The 21,462-nt window shown below is 47.7% G+C and overlaps 2 protein-coding genes across 13 annotated transcripts in view; one reads left to right on the top strand and one right to left on the bottom strand.

Annotated features, from left to right (window-relative positions):
- Positions 1–985: 985 nt before the first annotated feature.
- On the top strand, positions 986–20,775 carry SIVA1 (SIVA1 apoptosis inducing factor). Of its 9 annotated transcripts, XR_009818953.1 has the most exons (7): positions 986–1,156; positions 1,338–1,544; positions 2,238–2,394; positions 9,479–9,712; positions 12,485–12,776; positions 13,418–15,566; positions 17,071–20,775. XR_009818953.1 is itself a non-coding variant. In XM_061998656.1 (4 exons), the coding sequence occupies exons 1-4, from the start codon at positions 1,039–1,041 to the stop codon at positions 9,531–9,533; spliced, it is 537 nt and encodes a 178-aa protein (XP_061854640.1). In that variant the 5' UTR covers positions 986–1,038; the 3' UTR covers positions 9,534–9,842. The 9 variants fall into 9 exon arrangements, 2 of the variants coding, with proteins under 2 accessions (XP_061854640.1, XP_061854638.1); XR_009818954.1 differs by having other exon boundaries at positions 12,621–12,776; positions 13,418–20,775; XR_009818952.1 differs by having other exon boundaries at positions 12,562–12,776; positions 13,418–20,775.
- AKT1 (AKT serine/threonine kinase 1) overlaps positions 19,520–21,462 on the bottom strand; it is a 77,068-nt gene continuing 75,125 nt past the window's right edge. For all 4 annotated transcript variants that reach the window (XM_061998650.1, XM_061998651.1, XM_061998652.1 and 1 more), the window contains exon 14: positions 19,520–21,192. In XM_061998650.1, the coding sequence (XP_061854634.1) occupies positions 21,113–21,192 (80 nt within the window). In that variant the 3' untranslated portion in view covers positions 19,520–21,112. The remainder of the gene's footprint in view (positions 21,193–21,462) is intronic.

Raw genomic sequence — 21,462 nt, 5'->3', positions numbered from 1 at the left:
AACCACAGCTCCCACTCCACAGACCATAAGGCTGGGCTGATCAGCTCTGCAGAGAAAGATCACATTCACCTGTGTGAAATCAGTGTGGTTGCATCTGCAAACTAGTAGCAGTTCAGCAGGTAGTGGGAGTTATGCTTCTGGTGTTTATTGATGGAAAAATTGCTCCTACACTCGGCTGAGGGTTTTTTTCCCCAGAATGCTAACATACATACACGTGAAGGTTTGAATTCTGAAGCAATTTTCAAAGTATACACAGTAACCAGACCGCTACTTGGAATTGAACCTGAGGCTTTTAAGGCATGAAACGATACCTAGGCTGCTATAGGCAGCTTACTTTATACAACTTAATTGTAGTAATCCCCTGTCACACGGTGGCAGCAGAAAGGCCCAGGGAACTCCGGGATTTACCTGAAACCGACCACCAGTCCCCGAAACCTCACCGAGCACCACGGTGGCGAATCCACCCTGTTCTTAACTGATGCCCTGGCCAGCCAGAGCCTCTCCTGCCTCCTTTGGTTCGAAAACCAAAGGGCATTGTCGCACTTACATTTTCTTGGTTCTACACCACCCGGACAGCTAAAACTTTGGCAGAATTAGATACAAACGTAGCCCCCAGGCCTTGCGGAAAAGAAGATGAGTCCGCTGGCGGGGACAGAAGCTTTGTGGGCAAACCCGAGCTCCAGAACCTCGCTTCGCTTTGCCCGGTCGGGTGCTTTACACCGAGGCCCAGCCGTGCAAGCGGAGACGCCTGAGGGGCGGCAGTGGGATCGTATCGTCAGAAAGCGATGTTTCCCTGCAGACGAAGCCCTGAGCACGCCTCGCTTCCCCGAGGACAATAACCAGGTGGCCCCGACACAGCCCGAGTAGGGCCGGAGGAGCGGGAGGGGTGAGGATGGTGCCGCCGGGGCCGGGCCTGAGGCGACAGCGCCTCATCCCGCCCCGCGCTGGCGCTGCCGCCCCGCCATTGGCCCCGCGCGGCGCGGCGCTGGCGGGAGGCGGCTGGTGAGGGCGGCGGGACGGGGCGGTAGGGCGCCCGCCATGCCGAAGCGCTCGTGGCCCTTCGCGGAGGCGGCCCCGCGGCAGCTGAAGACGCGCGTGGGGCTGCGTGAGCTGAGCCGCGGCGTGAGGGGCGAGGAGTACCGGCGCGAGGTCTTCGGTGAGCCGGGAGCGGGAGAGGGGGGCAGCGCCGGGGCCGCCGCCGTCACGTCACCCCGGCGGGCCCGGCCCGTGCCTGCGGGCCTCCCCTGCCGCCTCCGCCTCCCCGCTTCCCCCGGGGCCTGCGGCAGTGAGGGCGGGGAGGAGCCGCCCCTAACTCTCCTCTGCTCTCCCGCCGCCAGAGAGGACCCGCCGGCTGCTCTTCAGAGGCGCCCAGGCCTACATGGAGGGTGCGTGTCCCGCCGGCCCCGCCGCCAGCTGCGCGGCCGCCCGCTCGCCGGAGCCGGGCGGGGAGGCCCAGGGCGGCAGCACCGGGCGCCGCTGGAGCGGGCAGCTGCTCATCGGCCACGACGGGAAGCTGCGCAGGCGGCCCGCAGCCACCGAGAAGGGTGAGTGTGGTGCCGGAGAGCGGAACCGGGAGTAACTCTCCAAAACAAGCGGTGGCTGAGGATGCTGACGTTGGTTTAGTGCAGCTCTGGGGGCACGCAGGGTCTCTAACATGCACGGAAGGGACGGAACCACACTCAGTATTTACGTGAAGAGAATAAGTGTTCCTAAAAGTCTGCAAAACTGCCTCCGTGAAAGGGTACTGAAGCTGGGGAGAAGTCTCTCTCTCTGGTGGTCTTTGAGGAAGATTTTAATTCAGTTTGCCCGTATGTTTGTGCAAAGTTTTACAACAAGGGGGGGTCTTTCCTTCGTTCTTTGTATACAAACTAGGCAAAGGGGGTCTGTTTCATGCTTATCTGTCAAAGGAGGGTTGTTCTGTTCTTCGTACCTCTGGTATCAAGTGCCGGGGCCCGGTGGGAGGTGCGGGTGCGTGTGAATAAATAAATGTTAGATTTGGGCTTCACCGGTGGTTTTACAAACTGTTGCACGTCTGTTCTGCTCGAGGGTCTCACGGAGGTCTTGCTGTAATTGACGAGCCCTGAGCAGCTGCCTGCAAGTGTGCTCTGCAAAGTGCTGCCACCTGCAGCTGTAGTGCTGAGTGGAGACACCACGCTCTGCAGTTCTTACAACCTCCAGGTGCTTTCTCTGCTTTCCTATAAAGGACGTCTCTTCTTAATTCCATCTTTTCCGAGCAGTTCCACCCGTGGGAGTTTCCAAAGCCTGTTCGTCGTGTGTAAGAACTGCTGATGTCAAGGAAGCGTGTACACAGTGCGACCAATTTGTTTGCCAGAACTGCAGCAGACTCTGCAGCTCCTGTAGCACAGTTACCTGTTCTCTGTGCTCCACTGTTGAGTAAGTGCCTCTTGAACTTTTTTTTAAGCTGCTTTTAGTTACCTGTGTCTTGAAAATTGGCTGTAATGTGTGAAGACCCATCAGATACCAAGCTCATCCACATAAAGGACTTATCTCTTGTTGTTTTAGCAGCAGTAAAACTGTCTGAAAGGTAGAAAATAAGATGCTTATGTGAAGTAGACTGATCTTAATGAGAAGCTAAACTAGCCTTGCAGTTAAATGTCTACTAGACAAAAATTCCTTAACAGTTCTATGATATAAAGAAGTATTGAATGTGCTATGTGGGAGTCCCGTGGCTACAGTTGATAATGGAACAGGATGAGATTCTTTATCTGCCAGAAACAGACACACTGACCTTGTTTCTTTTGCTTCTCTTTTTTTCTCTCTCGTTTGTTGTTTTTCCCCCTAGTTATGGTGATGTGGGAGAGCAAGTTCTCTGCAATGGTTGTTCAATATTTCAAGTCTGAAACTTGATGAACTAGCTTTTCTGGCCAAGATGCCCGTAAATGTCGTGAAGTCTCCTTACGGCTGGTCAATCCTTTTAGCATGTGAATTAACTGTGGAATTTCCATGTTCTATATCTTTATATTGTACTTTTTAATATTGTAGCTAAATAAACTTTTATATTTTGAGGCTTTCTAGATTATTGTGAGTCAACTCTCTTGTTTTCCCTAGTTTTGCTATGCCTCTCTGGAAAGAGCTGCTTTATACTTTTACCTGGTGGTCCTTATGTGATACCCAAGTCAGGATATTTATCCAGTGTCTTTCTGCTTGCTCATGTTGGGACATACTTTTGTGGGATCAGAATAGAAATGAGTTGTTCCTTGTGTGCTTTCAGGTGGGTGTAAATCTATGCTGGACACACAACATTTTGTTTGTGAGCTAATTGGGAAAATCAACCAGGCCTGAAGGCTTTTCCAAATACAGAATATGCTGATTTTGGGTTAAACTGAGTTCCTGTGTGACCTACTCTAGGAGATCTTGCTCTGGCAGGGGGGGTTGGACTAGATGATCTTTTGAGGTCCCTTCCAACCCTTAAGATTCTGTGAAAACAGCACCTTGTGATTGCTGACAGCTTGAATGGTTTTAATTGTACTTCCCACAGCAACTTTGATAGAACAATGGTACATCAAGCTTGGAGCAAAAAAGGCTTTTCTTAATAGTGAAGTGTCAAAAACTTCATTTTTCTGTACCTTTCTTGCAAGGTCTTTCTTGGAAAGGAGCTTGTTTTGTATATATTCATGTCTACACTGTACATTTCATATTGTCCTGAACACTCATGCAAAACTAGCTCAGGAAGTGGTCTGAAAAACAGTCAGCACTCAAGTGTACGTCTTCATCAACGAGCTCATTCCTCATTTCATCTCCCTGCAGAGACCAGTTTGCTTTTTATCATTTGTGCTGTGGGAGTGAAGCTGTCACTAAGCACTACTGGAAAGCCCTCACTGGGTTTTTCTGTTACTGTTTTTGTGAGTTTGATACATAAAAAAATGCTGGGCTATTCATCTTGCAACCCTGTGTAAGACAAACACTACACTGTATACTGAGGCACACGGGCTTTGCATCAGGAACGTGGTTACTTAAGAGGCTGATTTCAGGCTGTAGGAAAAAAGGAACAGAACTGAGAGAAAACTGCCCAGAATTCCCAAAGCCAAAGCTGCCATTTACACTGTCCAGTCTTCTCAACTGTGCTTAGTGTGTTTTGTGTGCAGTAATGTTTTTTCCCTTCTTCCCTTCCACTCCAGCTATTTCTCTTTGGAGAAATTGCAAGGCCCTTGCAATGGAGGTTGAGAGACTTTATTTATCCCTTGTGAGGTCATCCTTGATGTGCACTTGAAAGCCTACTAGGTACTTTTACTTTTCGGAACACTGCAGCTAACTGAAGAGCAAATGCTTTAGCCAAGAGTGAGTGGTGGCTCTTTCTGAAGAGCAGTAGTTAATAGTGGCACATTGCAGGGCTTTGGCTGTGGCAGCCACAATGAGGGGTAAGGTGAGGTTCTTTTTGTCCCTGTTGTAAAACTGTGCAGAGCCACTTTAAAAGTGTTTGTGCTCTGGAGGGGAGGGGGGGATCATTTCAGCTCTGGGTCTGCTGACAGCATTGATGCAACTAGTGTGCTTCCCTGTTCTCTGTAGCCAGTTAAAAGGAGAGATTTTGCTGGTTCCTACTCCAGCCTTGGTTGTGAGCAAACATAAAGTTGTAGAATCATAGAACTGTTTGGGTGGAAAAGACCTTTGAGATCGAGTCCAACCCCTCACCTCACACTGCAGGCCCCACCACTAACCCGTGGCCCTCAGCACCTCAGCTACTTGGCTTTGCAATATCTCCAGGGATGGGGACTCCACAGCCTCCCTGGGCAGCCTGGGACAGGAGCTGACAACCCTCTCAGGGAAAAAGTTGTTCTTCATCTCCAATCTAAACCTCCCCTGGTGCAATTTGATTCCATTTCCTCTTGTCCCTCATTCATTACTGAGGAGAAGAGACCAACCTCCCCCTAACTACAGTCCCCTTTCAGGTAGTTGTAGAGATTGATCATATCTCCCTTCAGTCCACCCTTCTCCAGACTAAACCCCCCCAGATCCCTGAGCTGCTCCTCATCAGACTTGTGCTGCAGACACTTCCTCAGCTTCACTGTCGTCTCTGGACATGCTCCAGCACCTCAGTGTCCTTGTAGTGACAGGCCCAGAGCTGAACACATCACTTGAGGTGTGACTTCAGTGCTGAGTACAGGGGGACAATCACTGCCTTGGCCTTGCTAGTCACACTGTTTCTGATACAAGCCAGGATGCTATTGGCCTTCTTGGCCACCTGTACAAATGTATCTTGTCCCCACACTCAAGGAAGAGGTCTTAGGTCAGCCAGGTAAGCTCACAGTGGAAGTATTAGAGTGTGCAGCAATTCCCCAGTGTTACCTGTCTCTTCAGAACTGTAATCTAGTAAAGTCAGGATGATGGCAGATCTCTGGTGCTATTCCCAGCTGTCAGGTATCACAAGGCAGATAAGGTTATTCCTGTGGTAATCAGCTGAAAACACAGAGCTGAGATTTCTGAATGGAAAGAATCTGTGAGTTACTTTATTTAAATGTTACTTTTAGGAAGGAATCTTTTAAGTGTTTTGCTTCTAGGCTCCTGGAGAGATGAGACGTGTTGTCTACAAATGATCTGTATTTCCAAGTGGTTGACAGGCACAGGGGTTTGGCTCGTTTAGTCACTGCTGTATGTCATAGAAAGCTGTTAAACAATTACATGGATTTCATGGCTTCAACTTTTCTTTGTTACCTTCTAGCCAGCCCCTTGAAAGATGGTTGTTCATGAGGGCACATACCCAATGTGAAGAGTTAGGAGAAGAAAAAGAGCAGGAGGGTTATAAGAGACTGTAAGAGAATGCTCCTCCTGTTGGGAGGAGCAAGGCAGAAAGAGCATGGAAGAGTGTGGTCAGCTCTTGCACAGAAGTGGTGCATCATACCCATAAGAAATGCTTTTTATTGGTTACCCACTTGCTTCTCTGGCTTCAGAAAGTGTGAAAAACTGCTTCACAGGTACTCACATCTCTCAAACAACTCAGGTATCATTGAGGAAAGTTCCTGCTCTAGTCTTCCCCAAAGGAGCAAAGAGGTAGGACTAGGGGCTGGCTTTAAACCTTTATTTTGCCTACAGAAAAAAAACTTCTGAGAAGGGAAGAATCCTTGGGTGAGAAGTCCAAAGATTTTCCTCTTTGATGAACTCTAACTTCCAAGGTCTTGTCTGTGGCCCCTGGTCACAGAGCTGCACATCAGGTACTCCTGGGGCTGTGTAGGAGAGCCAGAGAAATTCTCTGGCTTATTAATCAAACAGGACATTAGTTTTTGTACTGTGCTTTGTTGATATTATCAGCTTTTCTTTTCCAAGTGTCAAAAATCAAAGTTTGCCTGATGATCAGAGGGAAGGAGATCCTCTGAGAAGCCAGCATGTTGCTGGGGGAGAGCAGCCTACAGGGATGATTTTGCAGATTGATCAGAAACTTCTTCATGACCGGTGAACCTAAGCCTCAGAACATAGTTTTATGTGTAAAAGCAAGTCAGCTGATCTGATCAGGTTGAAACAATTTCTTTTAAGCCTGATCTGTGAGTAAACACTAGAAATGTATGGTTTTGGACATGCCAGATGCTCCTTTGAGGACAGTCTGAGGTGGTAAATGACTTTGTAGACCCCATTATCTACAAGCTGCATTGGAACAAAACTACACAACATTCTAAGAACTTCAACCAAAAGCTCAAATACACTGGGCTTGCCTCCTCCAGTAGCATCTTGTAACAGTGTGTTCTTGTATCAGATTCAGGGTTACACAAGTAACCTCAGTCCTGTGCACAAGGGGAGCCATTCCCATATGTTTTGCAGATGAGATGAGAACCCCATTTGCTTCCCAAGAGAGAAGTGAGCACACATCCACAGATGGCCCACACAACCAAACCAAAGCAGGGTCAGCTGTCCACTTGGTGAACCTGCCCAGCAATCTCAAAATCCACAGAGTGTATCACCAGGTACCATCTTCATCACTTCTACTACACATGTACTCTCAAACTTGCACTGAAGCTCCAAAACCTGCTCCTTGTGCAGATGTCGATTTGAGTCTGATGGACGGTTAGGCTTGATCTGAAATCTCCCATCCACATGTCAGTAGAATCTTCATGGTATGGCCACAGGGTGGCATCACGACGTTAGTTTTGTGTCGATTCTCATCCAACTTCTTTCCTCCTCCTCAAGTCCTCGCAGCTTGATTGATTGATGTAGTCAGACTGACAGCGTGTTGTGGTTTGGGGTTTGGTGTTTTGGGGGACACTGTTTTGAAATATCCCTGTTATGCATCTAAGTCCAAAACAAACGTTTCCAAAACAGTGTGCTTTTTTTACACACACCAAGTCACAGAATCTGAAGGGTTGGAAGGGACCTTGAGAGATCATCTATAAAATATAGCCTGAAATCAAAACCAAACTGTTTTGCTGTCTATAGAGACAGAAGCAAAATGTAGATGCAAGTCAGATGCGTACATGTGAATTCATCACATTATTTTTTCTTTGAGCTGTATTGGAATTTGGATAATTGAAAGGTATTGGTATCATAAACAGGGATGTTGTATTCCAGGCAGGATGGAAATTATACCACCAGGTTCTTAAAGAAAAAACCCAAACCCCAACAAACACAACCGCCCTGTTTTCTTGCCTTACATTAACTTAGGACACACAAGTTCCTCCTCAAGGAGATGAGAAAGAGCAGGGTGTGTTGCTGTACCCATGGTAGGGCTGTGAAGGTGGACTTTGAGGGTGCTGAGCAAACTAGGAGGCTGCTGGCCATCCCCTCTGAATGGCAGTGGCAGCTGGGGAGGGTGATCCTGATGACTGAGAAAAGGAGAGGGTTATGCCATCCTTTGAAGAGAACAATTTGAGGAATTGCAGGCTGTGTGTGACCTGTCCCCAGGAAGAGCTTAGTGTGACTTCACACCAGTGCTGTGTCCAGCGCTACATCCAGGCACAGGAAGGGCAAGAATGTGGTTGGGAACAGTCAGTTTTTTGGTCATTTCATGTCTGGCCCAGCTAACTGCTTTTTCTGATGAGATGAGCAGCACTGGCTGAGAGGAGAGAAATGGATGTCACCCACCTTGACATTAGCAAAGCTTTCAGCACAGGCCCTGAAAGAGCTGTTGTAGAAGCTGTGTTGGAGAGCTGTGGTTGGGGCAGGTGGCCCATGAGGTGAGTGACAGCTTCCCCAGGCTGTCAGACACCAGCAGCTCATCCCCAGTGGCATTGCTGAGGGCTCCTTACTGGAACCCATGCTCTTGGATATCTTTGCTAATGACCTGGATGATGGGACAGAGCAGAGCCATGACCAGTCCCTGGGTGCTGCTGGGCTAGGGGCAGTGGCCAGAACCTGAGGGGTGGCACACAGGCAGGACCTGCTGCCTTGACTGCAGTCCTGTAGCCAGGGCTGGGTGCTGAGCCACTAGAGAACAGCTTTGCAGAGAAGGGCCTGGCTGTCCCGGGGGCTGTGCTGCCCCTGAATCTGTGTGCCCTTGTTATGGAAAGGACAAACTGTTGGGCTGCATCAGGAGGAGCAGAGGCAGTGTGGTTCCCCCTGAGCATCAGATCCAGAGGTGAACCCTCTGCACACAGAGGCTTCAGTTGCTCTGGAGACAACACAAAGGGCCAGGAAGGCTGGTGACTTCCAGATCACAGATGGGGCACGTCTGTGGCCCTCAGAGTCCATCAAAAGCAGGAGCATTTGATGATGTCTTTCCTGGGACTGCAAGGCTGTGTGTTCACGTGTGGTGCTTTTAGTACTGTGGAAGCTCTTCAGCACTCTTAAACCTGCTGCATTCTCCTTCTGTTCTCCTGAGCATCTGTTCCTGCTGGCTGTCAGAAACGAGGAACTGGCAAAAGGATACGTGGGCAGCGTGTGTCCACTCTAACATCCTGTTTACTCTGCTAGAACTAGGCTGGAACTTACTCATATCCTGAAGTGTTTTGGTGGGCTGTGCTGTAGAGTGCAGCACTTTGCAGAATATAGATTCCAGAGCCTAAAGAAATCATTAATAATTTCAACCACGTAGCTCATGTGAAAGTGCATTGGTTTGTGTGTGTACCTCAGGCCCAGGGAGTTTCATTTGAGGAGCTTGACTCTCCCACACTTTCCTGCACTGAGTAATACCTCACTAAATGAGTAATCTGATTGTTCCCATTTCTCTTTCCATGATAGCAAGGTTATTTACTGCCTCAAACTAGGTTTTCAAGTATTTTTAAACCCTGTAAAAACAAGCTCAGAATCCTGGGAGTGCAGTCAGTTTGGATGAGGAGCATAAGGAGTTCTGGTGAAATGTGAGGCTGGAAATGTAGAGTCAATGTGCAAATGTTCACGGTCTCCTCACATACATGTGAAAAGAAGAAAGCCAGCTCAAGTACTTCCTTCACACCTTGGTTCATCTTCTGCTGAGTGGTTTGATTCCAGGTTGTTCTGGAAGTCCTCACTTCTCCACAAAAGAGAGAACTTGCTCTCAGTTGGGTGTAGTCTCTTGTATTGCAGCTTCCAGAACTGTTAAAGATGTCTTTGTGTTTAGACAGGTCAGATTTTCACATGAAGGTGAGAGCTCGTTCAGCCATCACATGGACTAAAGAAGTTGCATGGAAAACTGCTTCCTTCATGTGAGTCCCTGTTGGTGCTGTTGAACACAAGCACTTGTAAGTGCTGGAAATGTGTCTTGTTCCTCACCTACCCAAGGCTGGACCACACTGTCTTAGTGAGACCAAGAACCAAGTGTAAACCAAACTAGGGAGCCTTCCTCTCATCACTGGTAAGAATTTTCCACTCCTTGTCCACTCCAGGCACTTTCATGTAGCCACACATTTGTGTTTAGGATCATAGCTATAGCCCTTTTACATCTTGTACTGACTTTTTTCCTCTCTGTGCCGACACTACTGCTTTGGACACAGCAAGAGCTTGTGCACTCTGCTGTGACACTAATAAGTTTTGTGTTTGTGGAAGTGTTGTGCTGTCCCTTCAGTGCTGCTGGGGCTTGCAAAAATGACAACATTTCGGGTTCTTTCATCTTTTTCTTAGTGCAAGGTTGTGTTTTCCAGTGCAAGTGTGGCTTAATGCACAGGAGCTGTGGCTCTGAGCTGTATCTGAAATGTCTGTGCTGTCAATTTCACTGGTAGTCCCTCTTCTGCCCGAGTTAAGTGACAAGGAGCACTTCAGAAACAGAAACGAGACCACCCTTTGCAGTGGACGTGGAAACTAGTTCAAGCCATTCTCTGTGTGTTCTCAAGAATTTCAGTTCTTGGGAGGCTTTTGACTTTATTCCTCCACTTGGAATGTTTTCTTAGTTTGCTTAACTCATACTACCATCTGTTGTTCAGCAACTCCTCCGAGCCAAGACGGCTGATGGAGATCTGAGTTCTCTTAGATCAGCACTTGGCACCGTGAGCTTTTTCACAACCCAACAAGCAGTTCCAACAGCTGCATGCATGAATCACTTAAGTTATAGTACCCTGCAGCACCCTGTAAGAATGGGTTTTGACAATCTGGTCAGATGCCACACAAGCAAAAGTGCTGTGAAACCCAGCTCCTTGGAAGGTGGGACATAAATTTCAGATCATTATTTTGATACTTATTTTAATGGAATGTGCTCTAAAAGCTTCATCACTGTTCAGAAAGCTTTGGGGATACCTTGATTGCACATATGAATTTACCATCGATTACCCCAAAAATGCAGTAGGCTGGGGGTGTGTGTGTGTGTGTTTATTTGTTGTAGCAATCTATTCTGACACATTCCCTGTGGTATTTCATCCTGCTGGGAGACAGTTTGCCCCAGCAGTAGAACTGCTCTCCACATGCTTTTGAGTCAGTCTATATTTAAAGCTGTCTCCAGCAGTATTTTATTTCAGTTGTTTTAGTCTGGTTTGCTTAGCTGTGGATACATCCTTGATTAGCTTGTATGTTTGTTGAAAGATTCCCTATCATAGAATCCTTGAGGTTGGAAAAGACCTTTCAAGATCCTCGAGTCCAGCTGTCAACCCAGCACTGCCACGTCCACTACTGAGCCACGTCCCTTGGTGCCACAGCCACGTGGCTTCTGAGTGCCTGCAGGGATGGGGACTCCACCACTGCCCTGGGCAGCCCTTGCCAGTGTACAGTTACTGTTACACTACAGAACCTTGATTCTTTGAGGGCTTTGCAAGCTGCAAGAGCACTTCTTTAGGGTTTGCAAGAGGACAGCGTGGATTCCATTTTGGTTTTGTAGCAGTGAGCTGATGGCACCAACACCAAGCCCCAAGGGCTGGGGTAAATCTGCCCAGGGGCCCAGGGCAACCTGAACTCCACAGCTGAGGATCATTTCCTGCACATCACTTGTGTTATGCTCTGCTGTTGTCAGTGTTTAACCATAACCATTGCTTTGGCTGAGTATTTAACACAGGGCCACTCACAAAAGCATTGATGGAGTCCATATGTTTGCATTTCACTTAGGGGGAGGGAGGTGATATTGTCTGGCATCTTCATAGCTGCATCTGGAGACTAACTGGAGCCAAGCAGGGTAACTACAGGATGGGACAGTGTCAGCCAGGAATCGGGTGTTGAAACTTCTTGGGCAACTTCTACAGAAGTGCCTGGCAGGATTTCCCCCCAGTTCCCCTTCAAAATCGAATCAGTGGGTGCCCAGGGGATAGTGAGGGATGAGTGCCAGAGGTGGAAGCCCTCAGTGGGTGCTGTGCTGCAGAAGCAGGAGGGATTTTTGTTTGGCCTGTGAGCCTTTCACACCACTAGAAAAGGGGATTAAACAGGCCTCAGGGTGGACAGGCTGCAGGCTGAGGCAGTGAACTTGAGGATGCTGAGAAGGTTGGGCTTGGTTTCCCACATTCTACTTAGAAGAGTTCTTAAGAATTTTAAAGAGAATATGTAAATGCCTTCCATCAGTAACCTTCAGTTCATGTCCTATCAGGGATTTAGCTCGAGTTTTATGGAGAACTCTGGATAAGTTAAGCTTGATAGTCCATACCACAATGAAAAGATAAGCTAGATAAAGGGCAGAGAAATGATCTGATGTGCTTTCCCCAGGTTTCTTACATTTATCAGCTGGACAACCTCATGACTTTCAGAATGCCCTGGAACACAAATGGATGCCAGACAGTAAGGGATGACCAGATTCTTTGGGTTGTATTTTTCCTTCTGCCTCTACTAAAGAAATAAGTGTGTGATGAAAGAGGCATTGGGTAGTTATCTCTTCATACCCTAGTGATTTCCAGTTGTGCTGCCACAGCAGAACTGATATTAACAATATCAACAGGAAATCACTTTTAAAACTCAATGGGAGAGACTTGCTTCTGTTTTTTTCATTAGGTCAGAATACATCAGTCCAGATTCTCCAGGACCCTAGAGGCTGTAGGTTTATACAGACAATGTGAAGTGGTCCTAGAGGTTTGGGTCAGATGGCAAAGCTCAGCTCACCCAGTTCTGCTACATCAAGGAACTGTAAGATCCCAACTCACATTTCAGTGGTAGAGCACAGCTAATCCATCCATCCCTAAAGACAACTACTGGGTTGTCTCCAGTATGTTGTATCTTCTAGGAAAGCCAGCACACCCAGAGCAGCAGCACACCGGAGGCTGTGGACAGAATCTTTCCCCCATCCCTGTGCCACACCAGGGAGAAGGAAGGACTCCTCTGTGTGCTGCCAATACCAGACCTCCTCTGGCTCCTTACAGCTGCATTTGTCTGAGAGAGTGAGGAACGAGTGCCCTGCAGCTTCGTTTGACAGGCGAGAAAGGGAGTTAACTGAACACTGGGTCTCTGAAGTCTCCACAGCAGCTTGAGGAGCATCCAGCAGCAGGACACTGCCCAAGGGAAAATGATGATTTCAGGTAAGAGAAACCATGTCAATTCATAACAAACCCTCTAGAAGGGGCTGCCAGGTCAGAAACAGGCGAAGGCGGCACAGAAAGCGTGCGGGGAGGCAGGGGAGAGAAGGAGAGAACCCATTGTTTCATGTCTGCTGGGAAGAGACAGGGGAGGGGAGAAGGTATCACATAAAGCAAAAGGCAAAATAAAGCAAACTGGTATTCAGACAAACCTGACTTAAAAAACAGGAGAAGGGACAAAGCCGAGCAAGCTGCTCGTTACAGGTACCAGCAGCAACGTGCATCCCGCCTCCGTGCAGCGGGGAAGCGAAAGCCCACCTCCATGTGCCAGCTTTTTTTCTCCCCTGCTCCCAGGAGAGGAGCTCTGCTTTACAGCAGACAGACAGATGGCTTTGCCATTGCCTGTGCTCCTGGGGGGGATTTTTCCAGATGGGGAGTTGGAAGCTTCTTTGTGCTTCTCCAGCTTTCCTCCCCAGCAGCCCCGGAGTGCTCGGGGCCGCCACCAGCCCGCAGAGCTGGCCGTCTGCTGCTCACACGTGTGCGTGCAGCCAGCCAGGTGTATTTATAGCCAAGCTCTTCTTCACCTTTGCAAAGGATCCCTGTTGACTTTCCCTTTCTTGTAACGTGTGTCTGTGTGTCTCCAGTAGCGAGAGATCACTAATAAAAGCTGAGTGAGCAGCCCTGACCTGGGAGGGAAGGTGACACGACTGCTCTGCAGAGACAACCCTGCATCACCCACACGCTGCCTTCGCTCACTGCCTTCCTCTACTGTCAGGTTACCTCTCCTACCTCCACCATGGGAGTGACAGGGTTCTCCAGGGCAGCCCAGGAAGCGCCACCCTCCTCACAACTCCCTGACTCCAATCCACTCTTAGTACCAAGCACCCACTTTTCCTCCTCCCTTCCTTCAGAGCTTAGCAAACGAGCACAGGAAGTAAAACTCTGGCAGGGTAAGTCATTGTGAGTTTTACAATCAAGTAAAGGGAGATACTGAGTTTAGTGCCTTTATCTTAGTTACACATTACATTTATGACAACCTCACCTGTGTAAATAAGTACATTTTGTTCTGCTTTCTTACTCATCCCTTCCTCTGCACCTTCCCAGGTTGCACTTGCACTGCCTTCTCTCTGCTTTGTTTTTCCTTGTCCATCTTTTACTCCTGACTGACTGCCTGCAAATCACACAATCACAGAATCTCAAGGGCTGGAAGGGACCTGGAAACCTCATCCAGCCCAACCCCCCTGCCAGAGCAGCACCACCTAGAGCAGGTCACACAGGGACTCATCCAGCTGGGTTTGAATGTCTCCAGAGAAGGAGACTCCACAGCCCATCTGGGCAGCCCCTGCCAGTGCTCCCTCACCTCAACAGGGAAGAAATTGTTCCTTGTGTTTCTTTGGAACTTCCTTTGTTCCAGCTTGTACTCATTATCCCAATACTCCTGTCTGCCTGCTTAGTCTCATTTCCCCCAATAATATTGGATCAAGCAGCTGAACACATACCTATGGAAAGCCTGCCATATGCTGCAACCATCTCAAGAACAGCATCACTGCAGTTTTCACTGTTGAAGTTCATTGGAGGGGTTTATGTTTGGATCTTCCTGTGCATCCATGGAGAATCACTGGAGCAGCATTAGAATACATTTGCTATTTAAAGTCACTCACATGCTCTGTGGTCTCCAGGCCTGGGTGTGGGAAAAGGTGTTGCAACTGTTCTCCAGAGTTAGCTCTGCACTTCAGCCAAGCAGCAATAAAAAGCCCATTTCAGGTCAGGAGCCTCTGCGGCCCTTGCCCTCAGCCATGCTGGGGCTCCCCAGGGAGGGACCTGAGGTGACATGAGGAGCTGCTGGACTGGCTTGGCAGGAGGCCCATGTCCAACAGCAGTCAGCAAACTGGGAGCAAGCACACAGCTGCACCTCCCCACCTGCACCCAAAACCATCTCTGAGCAGCTTCTGTCAGACAGGGCAAAAGAACACGAAAGGAATCCATCTGGGGTGTGACACTGTGGGGAGGAAAAGCTGCCACCACCAGCAGTGAGCAGAGATCAAAGTGCCCAGGGGAGACAACACAGCCCTTAGAACAGCCCAAGGAGCCTGGCAGTGGGTAAATCCCCAAAGCAGACACCACCCCACACCTCAAACACTAAATATCACTCAGGGTCTTCTCTTATATCAGGAGGAAACTGAGAACATCCAACTGAGAGCAATGCCAAGGGCATGGGCTGGGGCTCCTGCACTGATGACCCAGAGCTCAGTAAGTGACAAAGGAGCAGAACACCATGTAGCCAACTTTTGTGTCCCCGAGGAAATTACCTACACAACTCTAGTGCAATAAACTGAGTAGGAGTTCAACAAAGACACTTACTTCTTGCTTAAAGCAGTAAGTGCTGGGAACTTGGGATGACCAGGGCCAATGATGTAAGAGAAAATGAGAAAAATACAGCATTTCTACCCCTGGGAGCACCTCAGAGCAAGGCTGGTGCCAAGTCACGCACACTGTGACGCTCGGTTGTGGCAGCCTGGAAGCAGAAATACATACCAGAGATGACAGAAAAACCAGAACCAAGAACCTCCTTCACTAAAGCACATGCTCTCAAATCCAGGACCTGAATCACTGACCAGACTCCCAGACTCGAGGGCTGCAGGGATTTCTGGAGAGTGCCCTGCTCCGTGCCCCTGCTCCAACACTGTCAGCAAGACTTCCCCAAAGGGCTCCAGTTTGTTCCAGCTGCTGCACTTTAAGCAGAACAGCATTACTGGTTCTCCTTTTCTCCAAAACAATGTAACACTTAAGCAGGTATGTTATGATCCCTTTAATCCAATGGTGATGAATTCCCAGGCATGTACCTTTAAGAGCATCAAGTCCAACCACTCCCCTCCCACTGCCAAGCCCATCACTAAACTAAACCATACCCCTCAGTACTTCATCTCTGGTCAGTATCTCCAGGGATGGTGACTCCACCACCTCCCTGGGCAGCCCATTCCAATGCTTCACAACGCTCTCAGGGAAAAAGTTCTTCCTCATGTCCAATCTAAACCTCCCCTGGTGCAACCTGAACCCATTTCCTTGTGTTCTATCACTTGTTGCTGGAGAAAAGAGATCGACCCCCCCCCCCCCCCCAACCCCAGCTCCCCTTCAGATAGTTGTAGAGAAACCACAGCAACCACTGCCTGTTGTCATTGCTTCTACAAACAAACTCCAAGAGCTGACAAAGACACCAAGTAGAAGCTGTTATGGCAATATGGCAGCAGGCATGAAGAAAGAGTGGGGAAAAACATCATACAAAAGGAATCTTTAGCATAGAGTGGGTTTACAGTTAACACAGGGAGAAGTTCATACACTCCTAGAGACAGAGTGAGCAGCACCAGGCTCACAACTGCATGAAGCACTGCTTCAGAGAAACTGAGAGCTGGAAGCACACTGAAAAAAACAGAGAGGAAAGTAGTGTTTTCACATACAAAGTCCTTGATCTGCTCATAGAATCATAGAATGGTTTCAGCTGGAAGAGACCTTTAAGCTCATGGAGTGCAGCCTTTGTCCCAGACCTATCAACCACCAGCCCATTGCCCTCAGTGCAACACCCACCTGGCTCTGAAACCCCTCCAGGGACAGTGACTCCAGCACCTCCCTGGGCAGCCCCTTCCAATGCCTGACAGCCCTGGCAGCAAAGAAATTCCTCCTCACATCCAGCCCGAACCTCCCCTGGTGCAACTTGAGGCCATTTCCTCTTGCTCTATTGCTTGTTACCAGGGATCACAGACCAACCCCTTGCCTCGCTGCAACTTCCTTTCAGGTAGTTGTGGAGAGTGAGAAGGTCTCCCTGAGCCTTCTTTACTCCAGGAAAACAGCCCCAGATCCCTCAGCTGTTCCTCATATGAAACATGCTCCAAATCCTGTCCTAGCTTGGTAGCCCAGCCTCTGCATCCTCTCCAGCACCTCCATGTAGAGAGGGGCCCAAAACTGGACACAGGACTCAGGGTGCAGCTTTACCAAAGCTGAGTCCAGAGCAATGATCACCTCCCTGCTCCTGCTGACAACACAGTTCCTGATCCAGGCCAGGATGGTGCCCAGTGGCTACAAAAGTTAATAGGAAAAGCAAAAGGTGCCACGTGGGGAGCTCTGTAACAAAATGGTTTTGTTTCAAATGATTTCAGCCACAGAACAACCAGTCATCACCTGATTAGAATGCAACATATGTCCCATTAGACAGAGCTAGCACACGTCTGTACACTCAGCTGCACTGGGATAATAAGCTCCCATTTGCTATAGGCACTGTGTGTTCTTTTTGCTTTACTTCTAGTGGCAATTAACCTCCCTGTTATTAAGAAAATTGAGCTAAAAGTGGAAGACAAACACACTCATTTGCAAAACTGAAGAAACAAGATCTTCTCGCCTTCGCCCATTTCTTCAAATGTGTTTTTACCTCTGAAGCTCTTTCAGACACAGTGAAATAAATCAAACAGCTCTCCTAACTGATCATTTCCCAAACATCTCACAGACAGCAGCTCTCAGAGGCACTTTACACTTGTGGGGGCTGCAGCTCTTCTCTTCTGCAGCTCCAGCTCCTTGCAATCTGCATTCCCACCACAGGTTGTGACCTCTACTTTGGAACCACCATCCTAAATCCTGCTACTGGAGATAAAAACCTGACTTAGCACACACTCTCTAAAAACAACCAAAGGGTATATTCTCTCTGACAAACATTGAAAGAAGCCCACAAACAGGAGGATGAAGAATGCAATACTCTTGTATTTAATTTAAATGCCTGTAAGCAATCCAAAGCAGCAGACAAGAAAATACACCCCCACTTAAAGCAAAGATCATCCATTTCAAACAATCAAGGGAAGGTTTTACCCTCAAACCTCCAAAAAATGACTGTAATTTGCTTCTCAGGTGGAAAAGCAGGAAGAAATTCAACTAGCAGCTGAGATGCTGGAGGCGTGCAGGCAAGCAGTGCAGCAGCTGGAGGGCACCTGCAGGGTACCTGCTGGAGGGGTGAGGGTGCAGGGGGGGGAAAAAGAAGAAAGAGTTTATTTTCTTGTGGAGGGTGAGAGGGCAAAGTTTGTGCAGAGAGGGAGTGCTATCAACCATGGTGATCTTTGCCCACTTCAGAGGGAGGACAGCCTGCCATATCCTAATGGGCTTGTACTGGATGGTTTTGTTTCACACAAGAATAGGAAATGGAACTTGCAGAATGACCTGGCTCTGCCCACATCTCGCAACCCCACCTGGCAGCAGCAGCAGTGCTCAGCTGCCATCCTCTGGCACACACACAGCTGCACCTCACTGACTCGCTCTTCCAAAGCTTTTTTCCCTATTTTTCCTCTAACCTGAGTTTCCAACCACGTTCCTGGGCTGTGGCATCCATTGTACCACCAGCCCCCTGCACTTGGCAATGCATCACCTTTCCTGCAACGTACAACACCAGAGCAAGATGACATTTGTCCATGCCAGAAGGCAGAATGAGGAGGTTCTGCCTGTAGCAACAGTTTGAAAAGTTTGGTGTTTTCAAATAAAGACCTAAAGCAACGTGTGAGATTGATGCAGTCTCTGGGACAAAGGCAACCTGAGGTGAAGTGACACTCAGGTCACACAACTTTGTGCCAAATGCCAATTTAAAGCACACATTTAATGTTTGCAGGGAGAGAGCTGTAACAGTGGTAATCATTCCCTTGCAGGCAACAGGCAAGGTGTCAGGGATAACCATAGGCAAAAGAGGGTCAATAGCCAGAAGCCTCTGCTCCCAGGTGTGGCCCTCCCAGCTCACTGCTGCCAACATCACTAAGGTGCCCAGATGTTTCTGGTTGCTTTTTTTGTTTCCTGAGTCCCACTTTATATATGGGAATTCCAATAAAAATCCATTAGCCACACTTGGCAGAAAAATCCTGTTCTGAGACATCACACAAGCACCCAGGCCATGCCTGCTCCTGCATCTGAAAGGCCAGATTTTCCTGGGGCACATAATGGTAACCTTTGAGCATCTGTGTTGCTGTATTTGGATGCACGAGGTGTGTCGGTTCAGAACTTGTCACGACTTGTAGGCTCGCAGAAGAGTTCTTTGAACATCATCCCTGGGCTGGCTGGAAAGTCAGCTGAAGGCTTGGAAGCAAAGGAAGGAGAGCAGTTAGGAGATCAGACCTGCAGAATGGGACAGGCTGTCCAGCATCAGTCTCTACAGAGACACAGATCCCTTCTTTCACCTCCCTTTGTTGCACAAAATGTGCAGGAGACTGTCCTGGGAATTACAGCTTATTCCTGGAACCACAAATCCTTGTGACTGTTTAACTACAGTTGCAGCTCCTGTGCTCAGTTTGAAGCATATTTCAGCTGTTCTTGGAGGGTCTTTTTCTCTGTATTCTTGTTAGAAAAGGGACATTCCAGCCCAGAATGACCAGTTAGTCCCTAGAAAGGAAAGGCAGTGTTATATATTGTGCACTGGCCCCAGTGGTGGGAACTGAGATACCTTTTAAGATCAGCAACACAATCTCACTGGCATCAGGAGGACAGTAAAGTGAGGCCTGTCCTCATTCACCTCAAGACAAACTATTCCTGGCACAGGGTGTAATTCTGTTAACAACCATTTTCCCAACTGATCTTTGCATAAGGATCAGCTCAGAGATGAACCGACCGAGGAGGAGCAGAAGAGCTGAAATCCCTCAGTGACACGCACATCAAGCTCCAGAAACTGGAGCAGCTGGAGCATCTCTACGAATCCAGAAGGCTCCTACCCCAAGAAATAAGAACCTAACTTGTTAAAGCAACCTTTTATTTAAGTATTTGGAGGGAAACTTTTCATATCATGAGTAAAAATACTAGAGCTGAATGTCGTTAAAGAAAAGGCAAGGTGATGGTGGGTCCCTCTGTGCAAGCACAGCAGCTCCTGATGGAAAGGGGAAGGAGAGCCTTTGCATCATAAACTCCCTTTCAAAGAAAGAAATTCAATGGTGGTTAAGTGCAGTACATGTCAGCATTTTTTATATAGTTAAGAGAACAACAAAAAAAAAAAACAAGGAAGAAACAAAAAGGGAGAGAACACAACCTACAGTGGAATAAATCCCTTGGCAGCTGAGACAGAGAAAGACTGCTTTATGAAAATTACAAAGAAACGTGATACAACAAAAGTGGGGCGTGGGGAATTCTCCACTAAGATTAAAAAAATGAAAAACAAACAAAACAAAGGAAAGAAATCACTTTTTGAACACCATTATTATTCAAACACATATGAAGTTTCAACCTAGGGGTTTTTTTTTTTCCTCTTATCCACGGGAAACACTGTTAAAGTGAATCTTCGAGAGTGAGAAGGCACCATGAACTGTTGGCTGATACCTTTTAATGCACACTCAAGGAAGAAGAAATGATCTGGCATGATGCAAAAAAAAAAACCCAAATCATGAAGTGTTTATATATGTTCATGTATCTTTTCCATTGAAAAAGAAAACCAAAACCAACCAACCGACCCCAAGCGGCAAGGAATCATTACCTTCAGTGCCAAAAGGTCACTTCTGTCTGTCTGACTCATTCACTCAGCTGATTTCTCACTTAGAATCTGTCTGGGGCTTTTTCATACAGCGGTGAAAACGAGAGGGACATGAGCTGGGGGAACGGAGCGTGGAAGGATTCCCTAAAGCTCTCTGCAGGTGGGATCAGGAAACCTAGAATGGAGCGCTCGTGTGGAGAGCGTGGCTGCTCCAGCAGCTTTGGCTGGAGATGTAATGTCTTGGAGCAGATGGTATAACAAAAATAACTTCTGCTTTGTTTTTCTTTTGCTTTGATTTACCTCACTGAGGCCATTAATGCTGTTCCTATAAGTTGGTTTTCTGGAGTCGGATGACGCTTCGCTGCTGTCCAAAATGAGTTTGAACCGTAACCCTCCAGAGTTTGTTCACTTTGTTGCTTATATTATTGCACTAGCTACTAAAGTCTTATATCTTCCTATATAAATCTAATTGTTCAGAGTGCAGATTCTATATTTAGATAATGAAACTGTATGAAATAAATAAAAGAAGGGGATTTTTCTGCTCAGAGTCGCTGATATGTTGAATACCTTAATTATTTCTAAAGTAAACAGTTTTGGTGTGTAACTCTTCAAAACCTATGGTCACTCACTCAGCACAAAAGCCTTGATGTAATACTTTTAAGAATGGATTTGTTTTCCTTCTCAAAAACGCATCAAAGGATCGTTTTAAATACAGAATCTGTGAGGCTTCCTACAAATTCATCTAAATCGTAATACAAACACAGTTTGTAATTCAGATCATATAGAAAGTTCTCTAGTGTCCATTGAAGTAAGGTCCCCAAAATGCAGTCTGTTTTGTTGCTGAATGGCAAAACGTTGCGAAACATTAAGCGGTTCCACTGGCTGAATAGGAGAACTGAGGAAAATGAGGTCTTCTCTCGTTATCTACACAATCCATGCTGTCATCTGAAAAAGGACAAAACACCCAGTAAGCAACAGTCTGCCACCCTTTTGGAACTTTCAGCAAGCAAACAAGAACAAAGGTATTTCAGAAGATTGTACTGTTGCCTTTGCTTTCCACAGCTTGCAGATAAAGTCACAGAGTCTTAAGGGTTGGAAGGGACCTTGAAAGATCATCCAGTGACCACCTAGAGTAGGGCACACGGGAACTCATCCAGGTGGGTTTGAATGTGTCCAGAGAAAGAGACTCCACAGCCCATCTGGGCAGCCCCTTCC

This window comes from Colius striatus, chromosome 6, assembly GCF_028858725.1.
Source record: "Colius striatus isolate bColStr4 chromosome 6, bColStr4.1.hap1, whole genome shotgun sequence".
NCBI classification, from domain to species: Eukaryota; Metazoa; Chordata; class Aves; order Coliiformes; family Coliidae; genus Colius; species Colius striatus.
The sequence above is the reverse complement of the archived record's forward strand: the minus strand, read 5'-3'. Positions and strand labels throughout refer to the sequence as shown.